This window comes from Myxocyprinus asiaticus, chromosome 27 (genome assembly GCF_019703515.2).
Source record: "Myxocyprinus asiaticus isolate MX2 ecotype Aquarium Trade chromosome 27, UBuf_Myxa_2, whole genome shotgun sequence".
In the NCBI taxonomy this organism is placed as follows: Eukaryota; Metazoa; Chordata; class Actinopteri; order Cypriniformes; family Catostomidae; genus Myxocyprinus; species Myxocyprinus asiaticus.
Genome location: NC_059370.1, coordinates 36,248,291 through 36,272,431, shown reverse-complemented (window position 1 = coordinate 36,272,431; position 24,141 = coordinate 36,248,291). Strand labels below are relative to the sequence as shown.

The following is a 24,141-nucleotide window of genomic DNA, read 5'->3' as shown; positions in this document are numbered from 1 at the left end:
GTTTAGTCAAAGTGTTAATCCGTTCCTGCTCTTTTAAAATCATACTTTGAAACGATCCTCTCGTCACCGCCACTTACACACTTCCGAAATAACCCACGCACGTGTTAAATATACAGTACAAGCGCGCTTTGAGTGGCGCGTGAGGGCGAACAATCTGAATAATCTGACTGTCAATAAAGGTAATACCAGAGGCATGAGACATTTGATAAACACGAGACTCGGTCACAATATCCACCAATCTAAACACTGTCCCTTACAAGAATTCTCAACGAATTATCCAATGCCAAATTATAATTGAGTCACTGAACCTGAAAGGAAAAGGCTGTTCGGTGAGTAAATAAATACACCAATTATGAAATAGCTGTCAAATGTGTAATTCCTCCCAGCTTTGTGGTTTTAGAGTCTCGTGGCAGGGTCAGTGCCTTCACTTTTGAAAAGATCAATCAACAGTGAATCACTGAGGAGAGAATGAGAGGAGGAGGAGGAGAGAGGGATTGTGTGGAAGGAGCAAAGGGGGACAGAACTTTCTCTCAGGCATGTGTATAAAATCACTTCACATCGTCAGTTAGTTTCATCCACAGTCGCGCAGAGAGTCAGAATTCACCTGGATACCGGAGCGCGCGCACGGGTCACTCAGCAGCTGTCAATCACTGCAGACGCTCAGAGTTTAATTACACAGGACAGACATTTTTTTCGTGGATGTTTCGCCTGTTTGTATTGCTCCAGGCATACGTGCACTAATACAAGTTTGGGAAAAAGTTTCGGGAGAGTTGACTAAAGCACCGGACAGCGCAGGACACTAACGGGGCTCCCTTTATTTGATCTAAAATTGTTTCATAATCTCATAAATAGCTGACTGATCGGAACGGAAACGGCTGGTTCGGTCCAGTTAAAATGAATCACTGGAAAGGTAAGTGATGAGCGACTTTGGTTTTTATAAGTGCGGAGAGAATTATGATTAATTTACTTATTATTATTATTATTATTATTATTATTATTGTTATTGTAGAATACATAATCATAATTAAATATACATTTATTCATTTATGTATTTATTTATTAAAGATTTATAATATAGCCTAAATTAAAAATAATAATACGATTATTATGCTGAAAATTTAGTTATACAAACATTTATACATAAATATACATATATATACATACATATATATATATATATATATATATATATATATGCTCATAAATCTTTATATTTGAGACAGCATCCATTTATTTGCTGCTTACTGCATTTTAATCTTCTAAAGTAACATTTTAGATGAAATTTCGTTTGTCAGGACACATGAATGAGAAAATATGGTGATTAAATTCGTAGTTCTCTAGTTCATGACGTAAAACTGTTTCAAAAGGTTTTTAAAATCAATTAAAGATCAATTATTCACTGAAAATGCATTCGTTTGAAAGGCCTCGATGGATTAAAAGAGCTGCAAGTTCTTGAATTTAGTTAAAGTTGTCATAAATGTTTCGTTCGGATAACACAACAATTAAATTGCTACCAAATGGGTTCAATTACTCTTATCAGCATGTATTAAACCCGCCTATTTAACATATGACATTGGCGCGAGACTGAACATTGAGGATGTGTATTTAGAACGATTGGTAACTTTATTAAACCTATAGTAAACTTTTTAAAATGAGCTTTTTAAAATGACCAGTGGAAATTTAAGTTTATCCAATTTCTTTACTAATTAATAAACTAATGAATTAACTTTCATGATGGTTTCTGATATAGGCCCTTCTTGAAAATGGATTATTTAAATAGAACATGATATATAGAGAATGGATTGTTCTAATAACTAATAAGTACATTTTTCTTTTCTTTTTTAAATTAAACAAAAGTTAAGTGTACTTGAAATTTCCACACAATAAAATAACTTTATACACCAAGACAAGGTAGTTCCAACAATATAAAAGCAGGAAACATCTCTCTCTCTCTCTCGCTCTCTCTCTCTCACTCACTCACTCTCTCACTCACTCACTCACTCTCTCTCACACACACACACACACACACACACACAAATAGTGGTTATGCTTCTATTCTTGTTCTCAAGTGCATTAAGGCAAGGCATGTGGTTGGCAAGTTCACCCCTGTCTTGTTAACCGACATTGATATGAGAAAGTACATGATTCATATTAGTCAGGGTATAAACACAAGCCAACCTACACACATACATACCACCTGTCTTTTGGGACCCATGTCTGTGAAAAGGAGGAAGAGTGTGTGACGAAATGATGCGATTTATGCCTGAACAAAACAGCAGAACAGTCTGTCACGTTCACACACACACACACACACACACACACACACACACACACATACATTTTCCTTATTCTCCTTTACAGATCAGTTTGTCCCACATGCATGCTGCCCCACATACATATACACATGCATCTATCATTCCAGTCATACACAGACCAAACTGCCAAATACACTCAAACTCATGCAGATGGTTTCAGAAGAATCAAAACCCAACTCATTAGCATGTCACAGTGCCCCGTGCATTTGCATTTTAATCCATGCAAAGATGGGAAGAAGACAGTCTGGGAAAGACGGTTGGTTTTGGGAGGAAAGGGGGAAAGAGCCTGAAGAGAAGAGAGAGTGTGTATAATAGAGGTAGAAGGATGAGGAGGTTTAGGAAGTGCAAAATTGAAGGAGAAAGAGAGATGGAGAAAGAGATGGAGGGAAGGAAAGAGGGTTAACGCAGCCCAGATTCCCTCTAAAAAGAAAAAGAGAGAAGGAGAGAGCACAGGGGAATGATATAAAATGAGCTGGTCACGGTTTGAACAGTTACACATGCTGTTTACATTTTTCCCAAATTAACATGGCCCCTTACTCCACCAAGCCCCTGTCTCTTTCTTTCTTTCTTTCTTTCTTTCTTTCTTTCCTTCTTTCTGTTATGCAGTTCCACATTTTATCATTCAGATTGGGCGAGCAGATAGTTGCTCTTTATTTTGTTATATTTATTTTCAAGAGAGGGCCCTTAAATGAGAAACTTGAGTAAAAGAGATGGGAAGAAATGGCAAGGGGGAAGGGAGGAGATAATTAAAAAAAGCAAGAGGGAAAAAAAGAAAGGTAATTATAGTGGTAGAGGAGCCTTGGAGAGGAACAGAGATATAGTGCTTTGGTTAGAGAGCAGTTGGACAGAAGAAACGAAAAGCATGAGAAAAAATGAGCAGAGATGGAGAACAAGGAAGAAAGGGTCGGGTGGAAAAAAAAGAGATTGGTTGTAAATGCAGGTTTTATTGTCCAGTCCTTCTTTGTTCTGAAGGTCCTTGGCAAAGCCGACAACGTTTCAGGCCAACTTCCATCAATTTAAATTTCAAACTAAATATCCTCAGGGAGGTTGAGTATGCCCCCTCGTAGAGATCACAGAGGGCAAGTGTGTGGATGAGTGAGTGAAACACAGAATTAATGAGTGTGTGTGATGGTGAGTTGGTGTAATGTACCTCGAATGGCAACATATATCATCCTTGAACATGTTAACATGCATGTGAAGATGTTGGTGGATGCATTTATATTCCAACATCATTGCGAGTGCCCTTTAAAGGGATGGTTCACAAAACAAACAAAAAAATCATAATTTACTCACTCTCATGTTGTTCCAAACCCCTGTGACTTTCTTTATTCCGTTGAACACAATATGAGATATTTGGCAGAATGTTAGTCTCAGTCACCATTCAATTTCATTGCATTTTATTACCATACAATGAAAGTGAATGTTGACTGAGGCTGTCTTTCTGCCTCCTTTTGTGGTCCATTAAAGAATGAAATCATACCGGTTTGGAACAACAAGAGGATGAGTAAATAATGACAGAAGTTTTATTTTTGGGTGATCTATCCCTTTAATGTTGGATGTCTATAATGTATTTTGCATGTTACTCAATAGTGCAACATGCACGTGAACATGTTAGTTGATGCATTAATATTCAAACATCCATGTGAGTGCCCCTTCGTGTTAGCACGCGTGCGTGTGTGTGTGTGTGCACGTATGTATCTAGTCGGTAAAGGAATGCACATTTGATTGAGTGCAGACTGCACATAAATCTCTACTTTAACTGTACACAGACCCACAACATGACCCTGACCTCCCCCCCGAACCCCATACACACAAACACACACACACTCACAAAACACAAGCCTCTTTGTGCGTGGAACTGACCGACCCATCATATGGGCAATAGAACTTTATATGATGTGATAGGAGGGAACATGTTTTATGATATTGCACCATAACGTCAAATTCTTGGTATTGTTGACTGGAGCCTGCGAGACTCGTCTGTTTAGTGTTAACACAACAGCAACAAATCAGTCAGAGAATGAAAGGCAAGAGGCTACGTGTGCATATGTGTGTGTAAGAGAGAGAGTCAGACACAGAGAAAGACAGCACTTATGGGATCTGATATACCGATTTGACATCATAACATTGCTGCCAGCTGTTGAGTCAAGCAAAGACTTGGGCACACATATACGCATATACACACACAAACCCTTCCTAATGAAACCCATTGTTTTTCAATAAAGTTGTGGGGGATATGTTGCAGGGGTTATGTAAATATGCCAGAGCTCTGTTTTTAGAGGCTGTTGTGCTTTCATCCTAACCATAAGACAGAATCGTGTTCTCCAAGTGATTCATGATATCCATGATACTTATCTACTAATACAATGACAAAATGTAACATTTCTCTAATCAATGTACTGACCAACAGAGAGTTCTTCAGTGAATGCTAACCTCAATTAGCCTAAAAAATAAATAAATAAAAAAGTAATTGCTCACTTCTCCTCAATGAGGTATCATTCATGTCTGTAGCACAAACGGTAGCCAAGGACGAGTTATTCACCATAGTTTAATACTTAGAATGAGGAGTTTGTTCAAATACCTAACCGTAAGTATGAACGATTGTAATAGTGAGTCTTGCCTTAGCAAAATATTGCTGTTGCATGAGGTGACTTGAAAGAAATAACACAGATGTCTTTAAAGGAATATTCCGGGTTTAATTCAAGTTAAGCTCAATTGACAGCACTTGTGGCATAATATTGATTACCACAAAAATTCATTTCTTTTCTTTAAAAAAAGCAAAAACCTGGGTTACAATGAGGCACTTACATTGGAAGTGAATGGAGGCCAATTTTTGAAGGTTAAAATACTCACTGTTTCAAAAGTATAGCCACAAGACATAAACAATATGCATGTAAACATGATTTTAGTGTGATAAAATTGCTTACTAACCTTTTCTGTGTAAAGTTATAGCCAATTTTACAACTTCGTCGCCATGATGATGTCATGATAATGTCAGCAAACCTTAAACCCTAAAATGACTGTAAAATTATGATTTAAACAACTTTACAGCTCAAATAATACATGAGTTTTAACAGAAGAATTAATTTAAGTGCTTTTATAAAATTTTAAGCTTCACATTTCTGTTTAAACCCTCCAAAAATTGGCCCCATTCACTTCCATTGTAAGTGCCTCATTGTAACTTGATTTTTTAGAGAAAATGAGGGACGAGTCAAAATTAATTTTTGTAGTAATCAACATTATGCAACAAATGCTGTCAATTGAGCTTAACTTGTATTGAACAAGGAATATTCCTTTAAAGGCAGAAATGTGAAGTTTATAATTTTATAATAGCACACTTTAATTCTTCTGATAAACTTGTATATTATTTGAGCTGTAAAGTTAAAATTATTATTTTTATGGTCATTTTAGGATTTATGGCACTACGTTGTCATGGCAACAAAGTTTTAAAATTAGATATAACTTTACTCAGAAAAGGTTAGTAAGTGATTTTATCATACTAAAATCATTTAAACAGGGTATATTGTTTATGTTGTTTATTGTCTTGTGGCTGTAATTTTAAAACATACTTTAATGTTTACAGATTAGCCCCATTCACTTCCATTGTAAGTGCCTCACTGTAACCAATAATTTTTTATTTTTTGGTCGAAATAATTTTTTGTGGTAATCAACATTGTGCCATAAATTCTGTCGATTGTGTTTAACTTGTATTGAACCCGGAACATTCCTTTAAGTCTCCTACTTCTTAGATTTAAAGACCCAAGTAATCTGACATGTCTGAGTTCCAGAAGAGATCTCAACAATGTCTCACTCTGTGCTTAAATTTACCAAGATCCCAAAGTCAAACATCACACTTCTTTCAAGTCTTAATCATTTGAGCTATACTATCCATATTCATTTTTATAACCATGTACTCATACTGTCCTGTGGGTCAACAATTGCCTTATTGGTTTAAACTGTTATTTAACATAAGGAATATTAAGAGAAACAGAGAAAAGGCTGATACTTCATTGAAATATAACACCATTGACTCCCTTGAGCTCTAAAAGAGCAACCTTTGAGAAATACAATTCCTCTGCTATTTTTAACCAGCTGTTTTTTGAGAATCATTTATTAAAGGATAAAACATTTCAGTGGTTATAAGAGATGATCCATTTTTGTGTGTTCGTTACTATGATACAAATACACACAGAAACGTTATTTAATCAGAATCTGACATTTTTAATCTATCGGACAATTTGTTTAGATTATGATTTTGGATCCCTCGGAGATGCACTGCTGAACGTTTCCACTCCCTGCCGCTAAGCTAACAGAAAGATTTTGATAATTATTCTGACCTCGGGTTGGGGAAAAGGTGTGTCTGTGTGATTTTGTGTTGCTGAAGGAGTGTGTGTATGTTTCAGGTAGCATTTTAGAAGTTCTACTGAGAGTATATCATGAGAATTCCTCCCGCTTAAAGGAGAATGAGTGAATTAGAGGAGAAAGAACAGGAGAAAAAAAAAAGAGAAACAAGACTTGAAAAGAAAAACTGGCAGGGCTAATCGAGGTTAATAAGCTGTTGTTATTTTGGCCGGGGGCATGGAGGAGATAAACCACTTAAAAAGAAGGGGAGCGAAAAGAGGCGTGTGTGAGAAGATTAAAAACAACTTGGAAAACTTGACAGGGAGACAATGTGTGCCAGCGAGAAAACGTGTGACGAGAATGAAAAGGCGGGAGGGAAAAAAGGACAGAGAAAAGTAAGAAGGACACGAGGAGGATGGAGGGTTCAAGAAGAGGAGACAAACAGATAAAAAGAAAAAAGGGGAGGAGGTGCACATATTTCACACCTGTTGAAAACACAATGCCTCCAACAAGTAATTACACATCTCTGCCATGTACCTCTGAATGCTTGACACAAGAAAAGGAGAGAAAAAAGACATTGGGTGGGATGTGTTTGTGCCGGAGGACACCCTGAGGCTCACACACGCAGACAAATAGACATACACCTACACTATAATGAGAGTACTGTGTGACCCTCTCTGAAGTTCGAAGGTTCATGCTCATTTACCATGATTATCCCGGTGTGACTTTTGAAGAGATGGGTCTAAAAGGGTCCCTAGATGGGCCCCTTTACACGCACACACACACACACACACACACACAAAATACAAAGTATAAAAAAATTATCTGGCTATGTACAGGCACGTACACTTAATCCAAAAGGAAAACTACAAATACACACCACACAAACTCTGAATAATAATAATAAGAAAAACCTTCCAAGATGCAGAAGACCACACACACACCAACATGCTTATATTTGCAAAAATATGCAAATTTGGACACTTAGGTCACACTTAAAAATGTGTGAATGTCATTGCATTAGATAACAAAATATCAAACCAAGTGGTATTTAATTTAAAGAAAGACAGTGCAAGCAGAGTTTTTAAATGACAATACAATAGATATAATGTTCAAAATGACGACAAAATATTTTGACACTTTCTGGTTGTAAAACATTATTTTAAAATGTCCATAATGTGATGAAATACACCTCTCTGTGTGAACTTGAGGAGAAATAACTTCATACATCAACTAAAAATGATCATGGAACCAGTTGGGTAAAAGTAATGGCAAAAGGAAAGTGAGGAAAGTGAAGTTAGTTCAGCATTATTTGTTTGCAGATGCCAACTGATCCAAAATGTTAAAATGTTGGATTTTTATTTTTAAAACTACAGGGACGTAGTGTCCAAAATATTTTTGGGGCAAGTGTATTTAAATGGATTGTTATCATAAATTTAGCTAATTTTATTCTTTAAATTCATTAAAAGTAATATATATATATATATATATATATATATATATATACAGTACTGTGCAAAAGTTTTAGGCACTGGTGAAAAATGTTGCATAGTAAGGATGTCTTAAAAAATAATACCATAAATAGTTTTTACTTATCAATTAATGTCATGCAAAGTCCAGTAAATTAAAAAAAAAGCTAAATCAATAAACCTTTGCCTTCAAAACAGCACCAATTTTCCTAGGTACACCTGGACACAGTTTATCTTGGTTGTTGGCAGATAGGATGTTCCAAGCTTCTTGGAGAATTTTCCACAGTTCTTCTATCTATTTAGGCTGTCTCAATTGCTTCCATCTCTTTATTTAATCCTAGACTGACTCGATGTTCAGTGGGGGGGGGGGGTTTCTGTGGGGAACATGCCATCTGTTGCAGGGCTCCCTGTTCTTCTATTCTATTTACAAAAGTAATGTTTGGGAGTATAACATTTATATTTCCTCTTGACACACTAAAGCTGAAGATATACATAACCATCTTAAGATAAATGTTTTTGTGAAACATCTTATGTGCCTAAGACTTTTGCACAGTACTGTATATATATACAGTTATATCAAAAGTTTGCATACCCTGGCAGAAATTGTGAAATTTTGGCATTGATTTTGAAAATATTCTTTTATTTAAGGATAGTGATCATATGAAGCCATTTATTATTACATAGCTCCTTTTTAAATCATAATGATAACAGAAATCACCCAAATGAACCTGATCAAAAGTTTACGTACCCTTGAATGTTTGGCCTTGTTACAGACACACAAGGTGACACTCACAGGTTTAAATGGCAATTAAAGGTTTATTTCCCACACCTGTGGCTTTTTAAATTGCAATTAGTGTTTGTGTATAAATAGTCAATGAGTTTGTTAGCTCTGACGTGGATGCACTGAGCAGGCTAGTTACTGAGCCATGGGGAGCAGAAAAGAACTGTCAAAAGACCTGCGTAACAAGGTAATGGAACTTTATAAAGATGGAAAAGGATATAAAAAGATCTCCAAAGCCTTGAAAATGCTAGTCAGTACTGTTCAATCACTTATTAAGAAGTCGAAAATTCAGGGATCTCTTGATACCAAGCCAAGGTCAGGTAGACCAAGAAAGAATTGTTTGGGATACAAAGAAAAACCCACAGGTAACCTCAGGAGAAATACAGGCTGCTCTGGAAAAAGACGGTGTGGTTGTTTCAAGGAGCACAATACGACAATACTTGAACAAAAATGAGCTGCATGGTCGAGTTGCCAGAAAGAAGCCTTTACTGCGCCAATGCCACAAAAAAGCCCGGTTACAATATGCCCGACAACACCTTGACATGCCTCACAGCTTCTGGCACACTGTAATTTGGAGTGACGAGACCAAAATAGAGCTTTATGGTCACAACCATAAGCACTATGTTTGGAGAGGGGTCAACAAGGCCTATAGTGAAAAGAATACCATTCCCACTGTGAAGCATGGTGGTGGCTCACTGATGTTTTGGGGGTGTGTGAGCTCTAAAGGCACGGGGAATCTTGTGAAAATTGATGGCAAGATGAATGCAGCATGTTATCAGAAAATATTGGCAGACAATTTGCATTCTTCTGCACGAAAGCTACGCATAGGACGCTCTTGGACTTTCCAGCACGACAATAACCCTAAGCACAAGTCCAAGTTGACCCTCCAGTGGTTACAGCAGAAAAAGGTGAAGGTTCTGGAATGGCCATCACAGTCTCCTGACCTTAAGATCATCGATACACTCTGGGGAAATTTCAAATGTGCGGTTCATGCAAGACAACCAAAGACTTTGCATGACCTGGAGGCATTTTGCCAAGATGAATGGGCAGCTATACCACCTGCAAGAATTTGGGGCCTCATGGACAACTATTACAAAAGACTGCACGCTGTCATTGATGCTAAAGGGGGCAATACACAGTATTAAGAACTAAGGGTATGCAAACTTTTGAACAGGGGTCATTTAATTTTTTTCTTTGTTGCCATGTTTTGTTTTATGATTGTGCCATTCAGTTATAACCTACAGTTGAATATGAATCCCATAAGAAATAAAAGAAATGTGTTTTGCCTGCTCACTCATGTAAAAATGGTACATATATTACCAATTCTCCAAGGGTATGCAAACTTTTGAGCACAACTGATATATATATATATATATATATATACACACACATACATATACAATTCTTTTTAACTCTCTGTTATCTAAAAATAATTTTCTTCTAGAAATCCTCTTTCTTTTCAAATGAACTTTGTGCTAGTAGCCGGTAGCAAAAACACTGCCAAACAGAACCTCATGAAATTGTCATCTCTATAATGAAAGCTTTAATATATAACCAACAGTATAATCTTTGATTACCTCAAAAGAATTACAACTAAACCTTCCATATTAAAAAATTCACAGAAATGATTCACCATAATCTCTGTGAGCTCCTATAAACCAATCCTTTTTTTCTGGGCCTCATAACAGACAGATTGCCAAGATCCTCTCCACTTGGTGTTGTCCCTGAAGCAATGTTTCATTTATTTGAAATGTTTTATTTGTGTTAGTTGAAAAAATAAAACAATTATTAAAGCATGTCACAGAATTGAAAGGCAGGCCACACCAAAACAAGCGAGTTATAAAATAATGTGTATTATATTGTCAATTGTGCATGTACAAAATATTTATTATGAACACAAGAGCAAACTATACACTGTATCTTGTCTTGTATGCTTAATAGAGTGCAACAGCCAGATTCCGGAAGTAAAAATCCCTTTCACCATAGATTAATTTATTTTTAACAATAGCTTAAAAACCTTTAAAAGGCTGACATACTGTGAGCTCCGAGGTTCTTGGTATATGCTTCTGAAGAAGCCATCAGTCCATGTTAATTTAACTTAATTTTTGTGTTTAATAGCATAATTCCTGGTGAAGAACTACACTGCCCGTGATCCAGCAGAGAACGATCCAATCGCATCAAACAAAGCTCACCAACAGAGCTCAGCAGCAACCACCCAAGCATGACGCACCATGAAAAACACAATCGAATCGGTCTCCTTGCACTCTCAAACTACATAAATATTCATATAAAATTATATTGTTTCTATGCTTAAAATCAAAAAGTTGCACTCTAAAAGGTGACGTGTAAGGTCATGGAAATACCTTAATTGACTTTCCTTCATCTGGGTTAGGTAATAAATGCTTTTAAGCTAAAAACAATCGACACACGTCGATTTCTTTTTCATCCCCTTATTGTAAACACTTTTATCGTTCTTATCGGCTTATCCAATGATCTCAAGTGTTGTGCATGACAGTTTTGGCGTAAGAGAATAACTAATGAACTATGATTTCAAATTTCACGTAAACGTTTTATATTTTTGACATTGTCGGATTTTTCAAAGAAGCTGATTTTTAGAAGTTACCATATTGGTGTGCAAGCATGAAAACACATTCATTATTGTTTTCCCTTTCAGTCCATGAAGTTTCCCTGATACTGTTATTGGCCGTTGCAGCTGGGTGTGGCCAGGTGCTGGACCGCTCGCTCAGTCTGTCCAATGAGAGGAGCTCTATAGAGAGAACATATGAGCTAACCAAATACCTGGACCACCAGCTGAAAGAAATCAGAGACACTTACGTAAGTTGTACTGTAGATAATCTGTTTGTGTGTGCACTTATGTGGGTGTGTATTTGCATGTGTGTGTGGGTGTTTTTTGTTTATAAATGTTTTCCTGTGGATGCTCTTCCCCCTTAATCTCTTAGTCTTGTCTGTATCTCTTTTCTTCTGCAACCAGCTGTATAGTGACATCTTCGACATATTTTAATTAGTCGTTGCTTCTGTCTTCTACATTGCCTTACTTTTTAAGGTAAAGGTGTATAAAGACCATAAAATGGTTTGATGGCAGTTTTATTTCCTGTGTTGTTAATCTATTGAAACAGATTAAATCAGGAAGTTGAGGCTGGCCATTTTATTTTAAAAGAGCTGTCCTTTTATTTTAAATAGCCAAAATTATTATTTTACATCACATCCTGGCAAAGTCAGACAAGGACACATCAATTATCCATGATTTGCTATTTGCTACACTGAATAAAAAGTGCTAACCTGCAATTGTAAACTCAAGGATCTATTTTTACTTGATCTAACCCATTAAAATAATTTGTCAGGTTGATTTAGTCAATTTTTGACTTGAATAAAACCAGTTACTTAGATGTTACTATTGGTACCACATTTTTAGTTGCCTGAAAAAGCATTTTTTACAATGTAGTCTGATGCAGGTGGTATTCATAATTTAAGCAGAGGGGACATGAGATGTCTTTTTAGGCAGAAGACGTCTCATTTTTGACAGCATTTTCTTGGGCCTAAATTGGAATACACCCCTGCAAACAAGATGAGTCATCAAAACTTTTAGTCTATTTTTCAAGAAGAGAAGACTGCAAGGCTTAAATGTATAGTATATCTGCAAAAAGTTTCTTTTGCCAGCGTCTAGGAGTACACTAATATATAGCTTAAAAGCCTGGAATAAAAACCACAAAACTATAATTTTATGAGGTCTTTAAGTATCTTGGTCTTATCAAAATAAGTGGATGTCTAAAATCTGAAGGTATCATAAATCATTTTAATTGCTTCCTAATGTTTCCTGTTCTCATCTCTGGTCCTCAGCTGTCGTATCTTGGACCTCCGTTCAATGATCCCGGCTTCTCCCCTCCACGTCCTAATAGCTCCTCTTTATCCGTGCCCAGTGCGGCCACACGGGTGGACTTATGGCGTGGGCTGGAGAATGGTGCCCGCCTGGCACAGAACCAGCGTGCGTACAGCATTCTTCTCTGTGCCGTGAGGGAGCTGGCGCGCTCCACCTTGTGCCCGTACCTCCAGAGCTCCCTCCTCCATTTCTGCTCTGGCCTCAGCGGGTTACTTGGCTCAATATCAGGGCTGATGAATGCCCTGGGCTACACCTCGCCTCCCTATGGCAATTTACTAATGTCCCCAGGATATGCCACGCCCGCTCAAGGATACACCCCACCCCTGTCATCACAGTATCAGGGAGTAGGCGAGAACAGCCCTGCCCCTCTATGGAGTCACATGCCTCGAAACCAAGGTGTTCAGTCCGCTTCGGGTGTAAGAGAGGGAATGAGTCGGGCAGACAATAAGAGAGACAGAGAGAGGGAGAGGGGGAGGAGAGGAAGGAGAAGAGAAGGAGAGAGCTGGGTAGCCAAAGAGGAGGGTGAGAAGGAAGAGGGAATGGAGAGATGGGGAAAGAGGAGAAGACTGCTAAGTGTTGAAGAGGAGACTTCAACAAAACTGAACTACAACAAAAATATCAATAACAACAATATGAACAACACAATTCTCAAATTCGGAGATGGAGATGGAGAAATGAGCCAGAAGCAGCCTGTACTCTTTACCTCGCTATCTCTCCATCCTCGTCGCTCTATGCGCTCTGTATCATCCTCTCATCCCGGTCTCTCTCCGCTCTCCCTCCTCTATCAGTATGGAGGGTCGGCTGATGTTCACACTTTGCTGGCGGCCCCTGTGCTTTCATCTCATCCAGCCCCTAACGACTTCTCACGGAAGGTGGAGGGATTCTGGGTGCTGCGAGAACTGCAGAGCTGGCTGTGGAGGTCAGCCAAAGACTTCACCCGATTGAAGAGACGACTACGTGTTTGAAAAAAAACAAAACAAAGGCTTTGTTCCAAAACCTAGTGAGCTGCCTTGCTGTCCACTGCCTACACACACAGCTGCCTTTTATTGCCAGGTTCACACTGTGGGATTTTAATGCCGCAATTTTGCTGTCTGAGACAAATTTTGGGATCATAAAAGATAGAGTATGACATTAGCATGTTGCTAAGCTAACAAGACAATGCTCTAAGAAGCAAAAAAAAAAAAATGCCCAGCACACACAAACACTAGGTGCACTTGTAATATGTTTTAATTAGATTGAACATTATTTAATAGTTTGCACATTTCAAAAAGTTTCTTACTGAAAATTATCAGTACTGAATAAGATTCTGAGTATATTTATAATCAACATTTTCACTGGGCTTGTTGAATTCAGGGATTTCTACATAAAGAATATATGTGATGATGTCCCAGATTTGGCAAAAACTAGGCATCTTAGGAGGTCACATAATTAAAGGTTCACCCCAAAATGAAAATTCTGTCATTTCTTATTTAGTCACCCTCATGTTGTTCCAAAACTGCATGTCTTTCGATCTATGGAACACAATAGGAGACGTGATCAGTGTTAATCTTGTCAACGAAATTACTGACCAAAATGTCCGTTCATGAAGGGCTTTTTGATTTCGTCAACAATAACGAAGGCAAAACTGGTCTAATAAAACAAGCCCCAAAAAACGTGACTGTATTCTGGAAATAATTACCAAAAAAACGCTTAATAAGCGGACATGGCAACACTAGTTACACGCTAGTCAGAATGCATAACTAGCGCTGTGAGTATACTGTTCCCGTAAATACGTGCTACACATAATGCAATATCCTAAACTGTCATAACACGTTATAGTCTCTAAAGAGTGACGAATTCACAACATAGAAACTTCTAAAAAGTTCAGGACAGTTTTCTCATGTTATGTTAAAAAATCTTTAATATGTTTGATACATTTAAATAAATGTTTGAACATTTATTTAAAGGATTATTCTTGGTTCAGTAAAAGTTAAACTCAGTCGACAGCATTTTGTGGCATAATGTTGATAACCACAAAAAATTTATTTTAACTAGTCCCTCCTTTTCTTAGAGAAAAGCAAATATTGTTATTGAGAGGCACTTGCATTGGAAGTAAATAGGGTCCATTTAAAAAAAAAACTATTTTAAGGCAGAAATGTGAAGCTTATAATTTTCTAAAAGCATTTAAATGAATTCTTCTGTTAAAACTCATATATTACTTGAGCTGCGCTGTTCGTCAGTAAATCGTTGTTTACTGGGAATACAGCGTTACCTCGTCATGGCAACGAAGTTGTAAAATTGGATATAACTTTACACAGAAAAGGTTAGTAAGCAATTTTATCACACTAAAATCATGTTAACACACATATTGTTTACATCTTGTGGCTATACTTTTGGAAAAGTGAGTATGGATTGGCTCCATTCACTTCCAGAATTGTGCTTTTTTTTTTTTATAGGAATGCCCAATTCCCAATGCGCTCTAAGTCCTTGTGGTGGCATAGTGACTCGCCTCAATCCGGGTGGCGGAGGACAAATCTCAGTTGCCTCTGCGTCTAAGACCATCAATCAGTGCATCTTATCACGTGGCTTGTTGAGCGTGTTACCACGGAGACCTAGCGCGTGTGGAGGCTTCACGCTATTGTCCACAGCATCCATGCATAACTCACCACGTGCCCCACTGAGAGCAAGAACCACATTATGGCTACCACGAGGAGGTTAACCCAATGTGACTCTACCCACCCTAGCAACAGGGCCAATTGGTTGCTTATGAAGCCTGACTGGAGTGACTCAGCACGCCCTGGATTCGAACTTGCGGCTCCAGGTGTGGTAATCAGCGTCTTTACTTGCTGAGCTACCCAGGCCCCCGAATTTTGCTTTTTTTTAAGATATGGAGGGACTAGTAGAAATTAATTATTGTGGCAATCATCATTATGTAACAAATGCACTCGAATGAGCTTAACTTGCATTGAACCCAGAAAATTACTTTAAGTTTGGTCAGTTAAAGTTTGATACATGTTTTTGACATTTTGCCCATTATCGTCAACTAAACTGTTATCAACTAAAATGATATGCCATTTTAGTCAGAGTAAAAGTCACTAAAATTAATGAATATCACATGATGAAATATTTAAAGGACATTTTCAGCAAAAGACAAATTTATTACTGAAATATAAAACCGAAAAAAAAAAAAAAAGAAAAAAAAATCAACACTGGATGTTCAGCAGAATGACTCAGTCACCATTCATTTCTAATGTATGGAAAAAGATGCAATGAAAGTGAACAGAGAGTGAGGCTGTCAGACCCTATCATTCTGCCAAACATCTCCTTTTGTGTTCCATGGTTTTGAACAACAAGAGAGTGAATTTTTGGGTGAACTATGCCTTTAATGATATCTTTTGGAACAGTCTTTACGTAAGAAGTGGGCCTAGGATGCCTTAAAATGCTGTCTTTATGGAGGAAGTTCAATAGGTTTTGGAACAGAGTAAAAATGTGTGAGAGAAACAGACTGCTTCACGCTCTATGGATGGAGATCTATGGACTTTCGATGGTCACACGCTTTGCACTAAATCACCAAACAAACAGGATGGCCAGGAGACGGGAATTACGTCCAAGGAAAAATGCGCTCATTGAGAGCGAGACATGATTCAGCAGAAGGAAAGTGAATCATGTTTGGAGTCATGCCGTATAGTGAAAGGGTGAATGGGGGAAAGTGGAGGAAGTGTGGCATCACCAAAGACACAATGGAGAGTTTTTGCTGCCTCAGAACTGACTCAGTAATGCCTCATTGGCATTCACTGTTCGTTTTCCACACACACACACACCTACGCATTTGAATGTTCAGACGGCATGTGAGGACAAATAGAAAGGAAAACATTCACCAAAAAGTACCATGGAGTTACCATGTTTTTATGGACAGGGTGCTATGGTAATACCATTGTTTATGGTCATGTTTACATGATAGTGCCATGGTATATACTGTAAATATGGTGCTCATTCAGAACCATGTTATATATCAAAATACCATGTTATTATCATGTATTTGGACATTTTACCATAATATATAAATACCATAATACTATATGAAAAACCATTGTAAATACAATGGTTTATTAATATCAAAGTACCATGGTATTACCATCTGATCTCCAACAAATTACTTTATGTCAAGACATAATGTCGAGGGGAGGGTGTATAAATATATATGAGTGTTTGTGTACAGTATGTACAGTAATTTCTGTATGTGTGTGTGTATATGTAGTTTTATGTCTGTTATATTTATTTAATGTTATTTATTTCTTTGGGGTTAGACTGTATGATATCATGTAGTTCTTGAGTACAAAAGACCTTTACTGGCTACACCGCGTGTGTGTGTGTGTGTGTGTGTATGTGTGTGTGTGTATACACTCTCACCCCTTGAGGAAAAACCAGAGGGACTGGGAGGATAGCGCAAGTTTTATTCGTCTGTCTGAGCGAAATTTATGACCACTCCGTCCTTTCATCTAATCCCACATCCTCTCATCCCTCTCTTTCCCTTTATCTCTCTCTCACGCCTCTCCTCTTCCCTGGCGCTCACCTACACACACACACACACACACACACACACACACACACACACACATGCAAACAACAGTCGTTAACAGTACTATACAGGACACAAACAAAATATCACATTTAACAAAACACACAGACATAAACATCACGGCACAAACAGATTATATTTTAGGTGAACGAACATTCCGGTGCTTAATGTCTCTTTCCTTCAGGCTATGTTTGGGGTAAAATTAAAGGATCAATGAGAATCTCTTTCCCTTTGAGCAACACACCTGCACTGGAGTTATCAACCACACCCACACACATTCACAAACACACACACTCACATTCACACAAAAGGGTGTGACACGTTCTTTATGTGCAATTATCACAAATTACGGGAAAAGATGTGTTTGGAGAGGGGGAATGGACTCACACACCGTCACACACACTCACACACACATGGCCAAAGACTCAATGCATAATGCAGAGTCCAGTCAGCTTCGGTCCCCTAAATGGATGACCACACATCGCCAACAAAGGCTGCATTGTACGCTTGTGAGTGTATTATCACGTGTGGCTCTTTTGAATCATTGCGAGTATTTTTGTGTAAGTACTTGTCTAGTTTGGGGACACATTTTACCCCAGAAAAAAACTTCCTTAGGGGAAATTTGGGGGTGTCCTCATTGGAAAAACAAATAATAAATGAAGTAATGATTGTTTTTACTCAAAAATGCATACTTTCTTTTAGGGATAGGGTTAGGTCTAATGCAGTGGTTCCCAAACTGGGTGCGACCACCGATTTTTACTGCCACCGATGTTAAATCTACAGAGTACAGACTCAGTTTGACAGGACTGCTTCTCAGACAAACTCAGACTGTATTGTATTAGTATTAATGTATATCTGATAATCACACAGTAAAGATTGTCAATAAGTACTTTTTAACATTTTTATATAACGATTTTTTTGAATGTTTATTTGCTGATGTTACTGAAAAACCTAAAGCAATATTTACTCTTTTATCTACAGTATTTCTGGCTCTTGAATAATTACTTTGAAAGCTTGAAGCAATGTTTACTTAAGAAATACTTCAAGGGTAGCCTACATTGTTTTAATTTAGTTTGTTAATATTAATATTAAAGGAATAGTTCACCCAAAAATGAAAATTCTCTCATTTACTCATCCTCTTGCCACCCCAGATTTGCATGAATTTCTCTTTTTAGAAGAATATCTCACTTCTGTCGGCCCATACAATGTTTCTGTTGGTACATTTGAAGCTCCATAAGGCACATAAAGGTGGCATAAAAGTTATCCATATGACTCCAGCGGTTTCCATACGATAGGTGTGGGTGTGAAACAGATCAATATTTATGTCCTTTTTTACTACATATTCTCCTCCCTGCCCAGTAGGTGGTGATATGCATGAAGAATGTGAATTGCCAAAAACAAAAGAAGAATGTGAAAGTGAAAGTGGACATTTATAGTATAAAAGGACTTAAATATTGATGTGTTTCTCACCCACACCTATAATATCACCACTGAATTACTTTCATGCTACCTTTATGTGCTTTTTGGAGCTTCAAAGTTCACTTGCATTGAATGGACCTACACAGTTGTGATATTCTTCTAAAAATCTTCATCTGAGTTCTGCAGAAGAAAGAAAGTTATACACATTAGGTATGGCATGAGGGTGAGTAAATGATGAGATTTTTTTTTTTTTTTTTTTTGGTTAACTATCCCTTTAAACATTTAAAAGTGTTTTCAATAGTAGGCCAACATATTTTTATTTTTCAGTGGTTGGGGTGCCTTGGAGGAAAAAACTAAAGGGAACCACTGTCCTTGTGATTATTATTTAAATGTAAAAATGCAGAAAGTTTTTTTTTTTTGAGGGTTAGGTTTAGGGGTAGGGTTAGGTTTAGGGGATAGAATCTATAGTTCGTACAGTATAAAATAATTATGTCTATGGAGAGTCCTCATAAGAACCAACATTAAATCTACATATATGCACAGGTTTCTGCGAGGGTTAGGTTTAGTGGATAGAAAATATCTTTAGTGGAAGTCTATGAGATGTCCTCAATAATATATTAAAACAAACCTGTGTGTGTGTGCGTGTGTGTATGTGTGTTGGTACTTATGAGATATTCTGTTTATGTATCACTGCCACCGTAAAGTAGTTTTATTTGTTTTAGTTTAAAAGCCCCCTTTCCGAAACCTCTCATCTCTTGCCATTGCGTCTCGCCGGGTCTTTTTGCCATATGTGCAGCAGAGTGTAACTCTTCCCCTGCCGATCACGCATTAAATCACGCGTCTGTCATCAGTTCATCAGCACCAGCCTATTTAGTGAGTCTTTATCGCTCCCTTATTTCCAAATCTTTTTCACCTTCTCCTGCTGCTCTTCGTCACTGTCTTTTACCATTTTTCCTATCCCGTCTTCGTCCAGCACCCCCCTCTTTCCCCGTCTCAAGCCCTGATCACCTGCAGCACATAAAAACTCCTGTTTTTTCTCTTTCCAGAGGAGTGCGCAGCTGCCTGGGGAGTTACTGCATTTTTGTTTCTCTCTCTCTCTTTCTGTCTCTGCCTCCTCAATTCTTCTATTTTTGCTTTGTCTTTCCCTCTCACTTCTCGCCCAACCCTTCCTATTACCTCACGGCACCCACCTGCAGCACCCCCGAACCCGCCGTTCCGTGCGATGGAATACACGCCGATTCTTTGGCTGCAGGGCTGGGCTGACTCTCCCAAACGCCCCGTGCGGGTGAAACATCGGGCACCGAGTGATTGATTTATTGCCTAATCAATTGATCCGCCCAGATAAGTGTCGGCAACCACAGTCACCGCGCATTTATGTACGTGAGTGATGACTTAACCCTCGAGGAAAAACAGACTTTCATGTACCGTGGCGTGTTTTAGTGTTATCCAACATGTTTTCAAAAAAGATAGTTTTGGATTGCCTACGGAGAGTTTTGTAGGCGTGTACAGTAGCTGTGGGTGTGTGTATATGTTTATACTACATTTGTGGGGACAGTAAAACCCGAGATCACCTACCTTGTGGGGCCCAGCCAGCGGTCCCTATGAGGGAAATGGCTTATTAAACATACTAAACTATGTTTTTTTTTGAAAATGTAAAAATGCAAAAAGGTTTCTGTGAGTGTTAGGTTTAGGGGTAGGGGTAGGGTTTGGAGATAGAAATTATCGTTAGATCATAATATGCATGGAAGTCTACGGAGAGTCCCCACAATGATATAAAAACATAAAGTGAAGTGACTGACCAATAAAGGCTTTTGGTCAATGACGATAGGCTACTACTGAAATCTAGAGACTAACAGTCTGGTTCTGTAAGTAAAAATCCCATTGTTTTTTTGTTTTGTTTTTTTCATAGGGGGATTGATTTTTAACGGTAACTTATAAACCTTTAAAAACCTACCATGTGTTCAGAGGTTGTAAAGAGATAGGATACTCCTGTTGAAGTCATCAGCACTTCATTTTTAAACAACCATGTTTAACTTCGGAATTCCTGGTGAAGAACACTATCCGTAAATCCTGATGAGAAAGATCCACCAATTAATGAATCGTGGCTGACTAACTGACAGCAAACGAGCTCTGCAGCGACCGCCCACTCTCATGATTAAAGTCCATTTCAAGGCAAGTCTGTCCAATCGGCGGCCATCTTTGTAATTCTCCCTTGCAGGCTGGGCAGCTATTTTCAATGTAAACAAGAAGGGTTGCCAACCATCCTGTATAATAGGGAATCGTCCCATGTTTAAGAGAACAAAATTGCATTCCGTATTGAATCCATACAGGATGCAATTTTTCTCATATTTTGGCACTTCAGACCCAAACTGCTGGGAACATTCGAGAGAAATAGATCTAAAACACAGACATCTTTCACGTGAGTTGTGTAAGATTTCAGCTTTTAAACCTTCCACAGACCCTACACTTGACAGAAGCTGCCGGGGGAAAGATCAGTGACTATCAGCGCTCGTCTTTTGTTGTGTTTTCTGTCAGAAGCAGGGGAATTTTTTCAAAAATATAGCATTTGAGTTCATGATAATTGTTTCCCACCACTGTGATTCCAAAATACCATGCACCTATTCATAACATGACATTGCATTGCATACTGTATGTCAGCGCTTGTTCTGTAAGAGAGAGAGAGAGACTCTGTCTTGGGTGAGGAAAAACTGCAGCACTTTTAATACAAAAATACAGGGCATGTGTAGTTTAAATGCTTTACATTTCATTGTGATAAACACTAAACTGCCAAAACTAAGACACTGTGATCTAAGGAGAAATAGCCTACACTATTTCATGTTAATTGTTTTCTCTACCATAAAAACCCATTATAATACATGGTTGCTTAATACAGACTTGTACTAAGACAGTGGTTATGAAAGGGCAAATTTACGTTTTAATGATATACTGTATATTTTAGTACATTAGTCATATACTATTTTCAAACTGATGAGCCTAATATTAAATGGAAAGCATGTTTTGTTGAGCGTTAAAAATGGAAAAGGCTGTGGCGAGAGGTGTGGCGCATAAGCTTTTGCTTTATGCAGATGATATTTTATTATTTGTCTCCGACACTTCTAGATCTATGCCTTGCCTCCACAGAATTATTCATTCCTTTTCTAAGTTCTCAGGATATAGAGTCAGTTGGTCTAAATCGAAGCTTTGGCTCTGACAGCGTACTGCCCAGTAACGGCTTTTCAGCCGGGCGTCTTCCAGTGGCCCAACAAGGTATTAAGTATTTGGGCATTTTATTCCCAGCAAATTTGTGTGATTTAGTTAGTTCATTTTGACCCCTTCATAAAAATGTTTTCGAGCGATGTGGGCAGGTGGGCTTCATTACATTTATCTATGATTGGGAAGGTTAATGTTATTAAAATGAATTGTATTCCAAAATTTAACTACCTGCTACAGTCTCTCCCTGTAGATGTCCCCTTCTCTTATTTCATGCAATTTGATAGCATAGCAAAGTCCTTCATTTGGAATGGTGAGTGTCCCAGATTACGTTTCAGTAAGTTACATAGGCCGATTGACAAAGGTGGGCTATACCCAAGATTTTATTTTATTATTATGCATTCGGTCTCAGACATTTGGCTCATTGGTCGCTTCCACCTGAGAGAGCCCCTCCCTGGTTTTGTATTGAACAGGAAGTTCTTGCCCCTATTTTGCCATCAAAAAGCCTTTCTATCAAACTAATCAGAGAAGTTAAGTTACACCCCGTTATCTTGCATTTGCACTCGGTATGGACAGAAGTGTCCAGAGTGTTTAATTCAGACATTTTATTTAAATGTTGCCTCGAGCATATGGCAGAACCCAAAATTATGTATTAATAAGTCCCTTTTCTGCTGGTTATAGTGGATTGTGAGGGGGGTTACTACACTCGGTGACCTATATGAGAGTGGAGTGTTGAGATCTTTTGAAAATTTGGTTCAACATTTTGAGATTCCCAGATCCCACGACTCCAATTCCCACAACACAATGCACTACCTCGATCTCAATCACCTGAACTCTGATCAGCCTCACCTGCACCTCGTCAACACAGTTATGACTGCACCCTTTATAAGAAACCCTTTCATTGTGTCTAAGACGTTACCAAGCCTTAATAGTCTGCCTGATCTCTTGTTAAAGTACCTTTACCTATTTTGACCACACGTTTGCCTCTAGCCCTGTTACCTCTGTTTGCCAATCGCCTGACCTTCTGCTTGTACTGATTATTGGATTTTGCCTGCTGTTTGAACTGTACTGTTGCCTGATTTACATTAAACTGCACTTGCATCCTACTCTCCTGGTGTATTTCCTGACAAATAGACACATAGAGAATTGGGTTCTGACCAGTGTGATGATCGCCAGGCAGATTATTTTGAGGGGTTGGAGGTCAGCTGGAGCGCCCACATTTCGGGAGTGGTGCACGGAGATGGGGAGGGTGGTGGCTTTTGAGGAGGTGTCATTTGGAAGACGGGGTAACTTGGATTTGTTTGTTGGGAAATGGGGCAACTATTTTGAGTTTTTGGAGGGCTCTCGGGGTAGGCCGGTGGAGAGAGTAGTATAGTGTTAAATGTGTATGATTATTATATATATATTTTTTTGGTTTGTGTGTTTGTTTGCTTTTTGTGTGTGTGTGTGTGTGTATATACACATGTGTGACCACAGGGATGTTTGTTGGGGGTCAGGGCAGGGTTGGGGATTGGGAAGGGGAGTGGTGGTTGTGGGGTTTAAATGTTGATTGTATGTATATATGTTTTTGCTTTTCTTTATTATTGTAAGAATTAAAAACAATTGTTAATAAAAAAATAAAATAAAAAAATTAAAAAAAGGCTATTATGGAGAAGACCTTTTTCAACGTTGGGCTGCATCTTGCTGTTTTTCTCAGAGTCTCACGTAGGAGCACTGTATATTTTAGACAGTTTGTCAAGTTTACTTTAACTGTTAAAAAAGCATTTCCAGACACCTGAGTACTGTGCTACATCTAGATTTCTAGATTAGCACAAGGACATGTTCGTTGTGAACGGCCCATTAGAATGTCCCGTCAATGCCGTTCATTGGCTGGTAGAAGTTGGCAACCTTAACAAGTGGCATACAAGTACAGCTCCTCTCTACCTGAATGGGGAAAGACCGAAATTTCCAAAATAGTTGGTCAAGATTACAATCAAAGAACATATTTTAAATCAGCAGTAAAAAATTAGAACATTAGTGTCATAAATTGTGCTTCGTTAGCTCAGATCATGCTAAAAAAATAGATTTTTCAGGCTGATTCAGCTAATGCGCATGTGCATTCTCGAGTTGACTGACAGGCAATGTCTGTATCTAAAAGGTGATTGGCTATT

At 38.2% G+C, this 24,141-nt stretch overlaps 1 protein-coding gene across 2 annotated transcripts; it reads left to right on the top strand.

Annotated features, from left to right (window-relative positions):
- Positions 1-570: 570 nt before the first annotated feature.
- Positions 571-23,481, top strand: LOC127418232 (uncharacterized). 2 transcript variants are annotated; one of them, XM_051658700.1, is made up of 4 exons: positions 571-910; positions 11,581-11,741; positions 12,765-13,804; positions 15,240-23,481. In XM_051658700.1, exons 1-3 carry the CDS (start codon positions 895-897, stop codon positions 13,767-13,769), a joined length of 1,182 nt encoding a protein of 393 aa, XP_051514660.1. In that variant the 5' UTR covers positions 571-894; the 3' UTR covers positions 13,770-13,804; positions 15,240-23,481. The 2 variants fall into 2 exon arrangements, with proteins under 2 accessions (XP_051514660.1, XP_051514659.1); XM_051658699.1 differs by having other exon boundaries at positions 12,765-23,481.
- The last annotated feature ends 660 nt before the right edge of the window (positions 23,482-24,141 follow it).

What these genes read in the sequence shown, in the direction of transcription:
- LOC127418232 (XM_051658700.1), top strand. An exon ending in AAGAAATCAGAGACACTTAC is followed by an intron (nt 11,742 to 12,764) that starts GTAAGTTGTACT and finishes TCTGGTCCTCAG; the next exon opens with CTGTCGTATCTTGGACCTCC.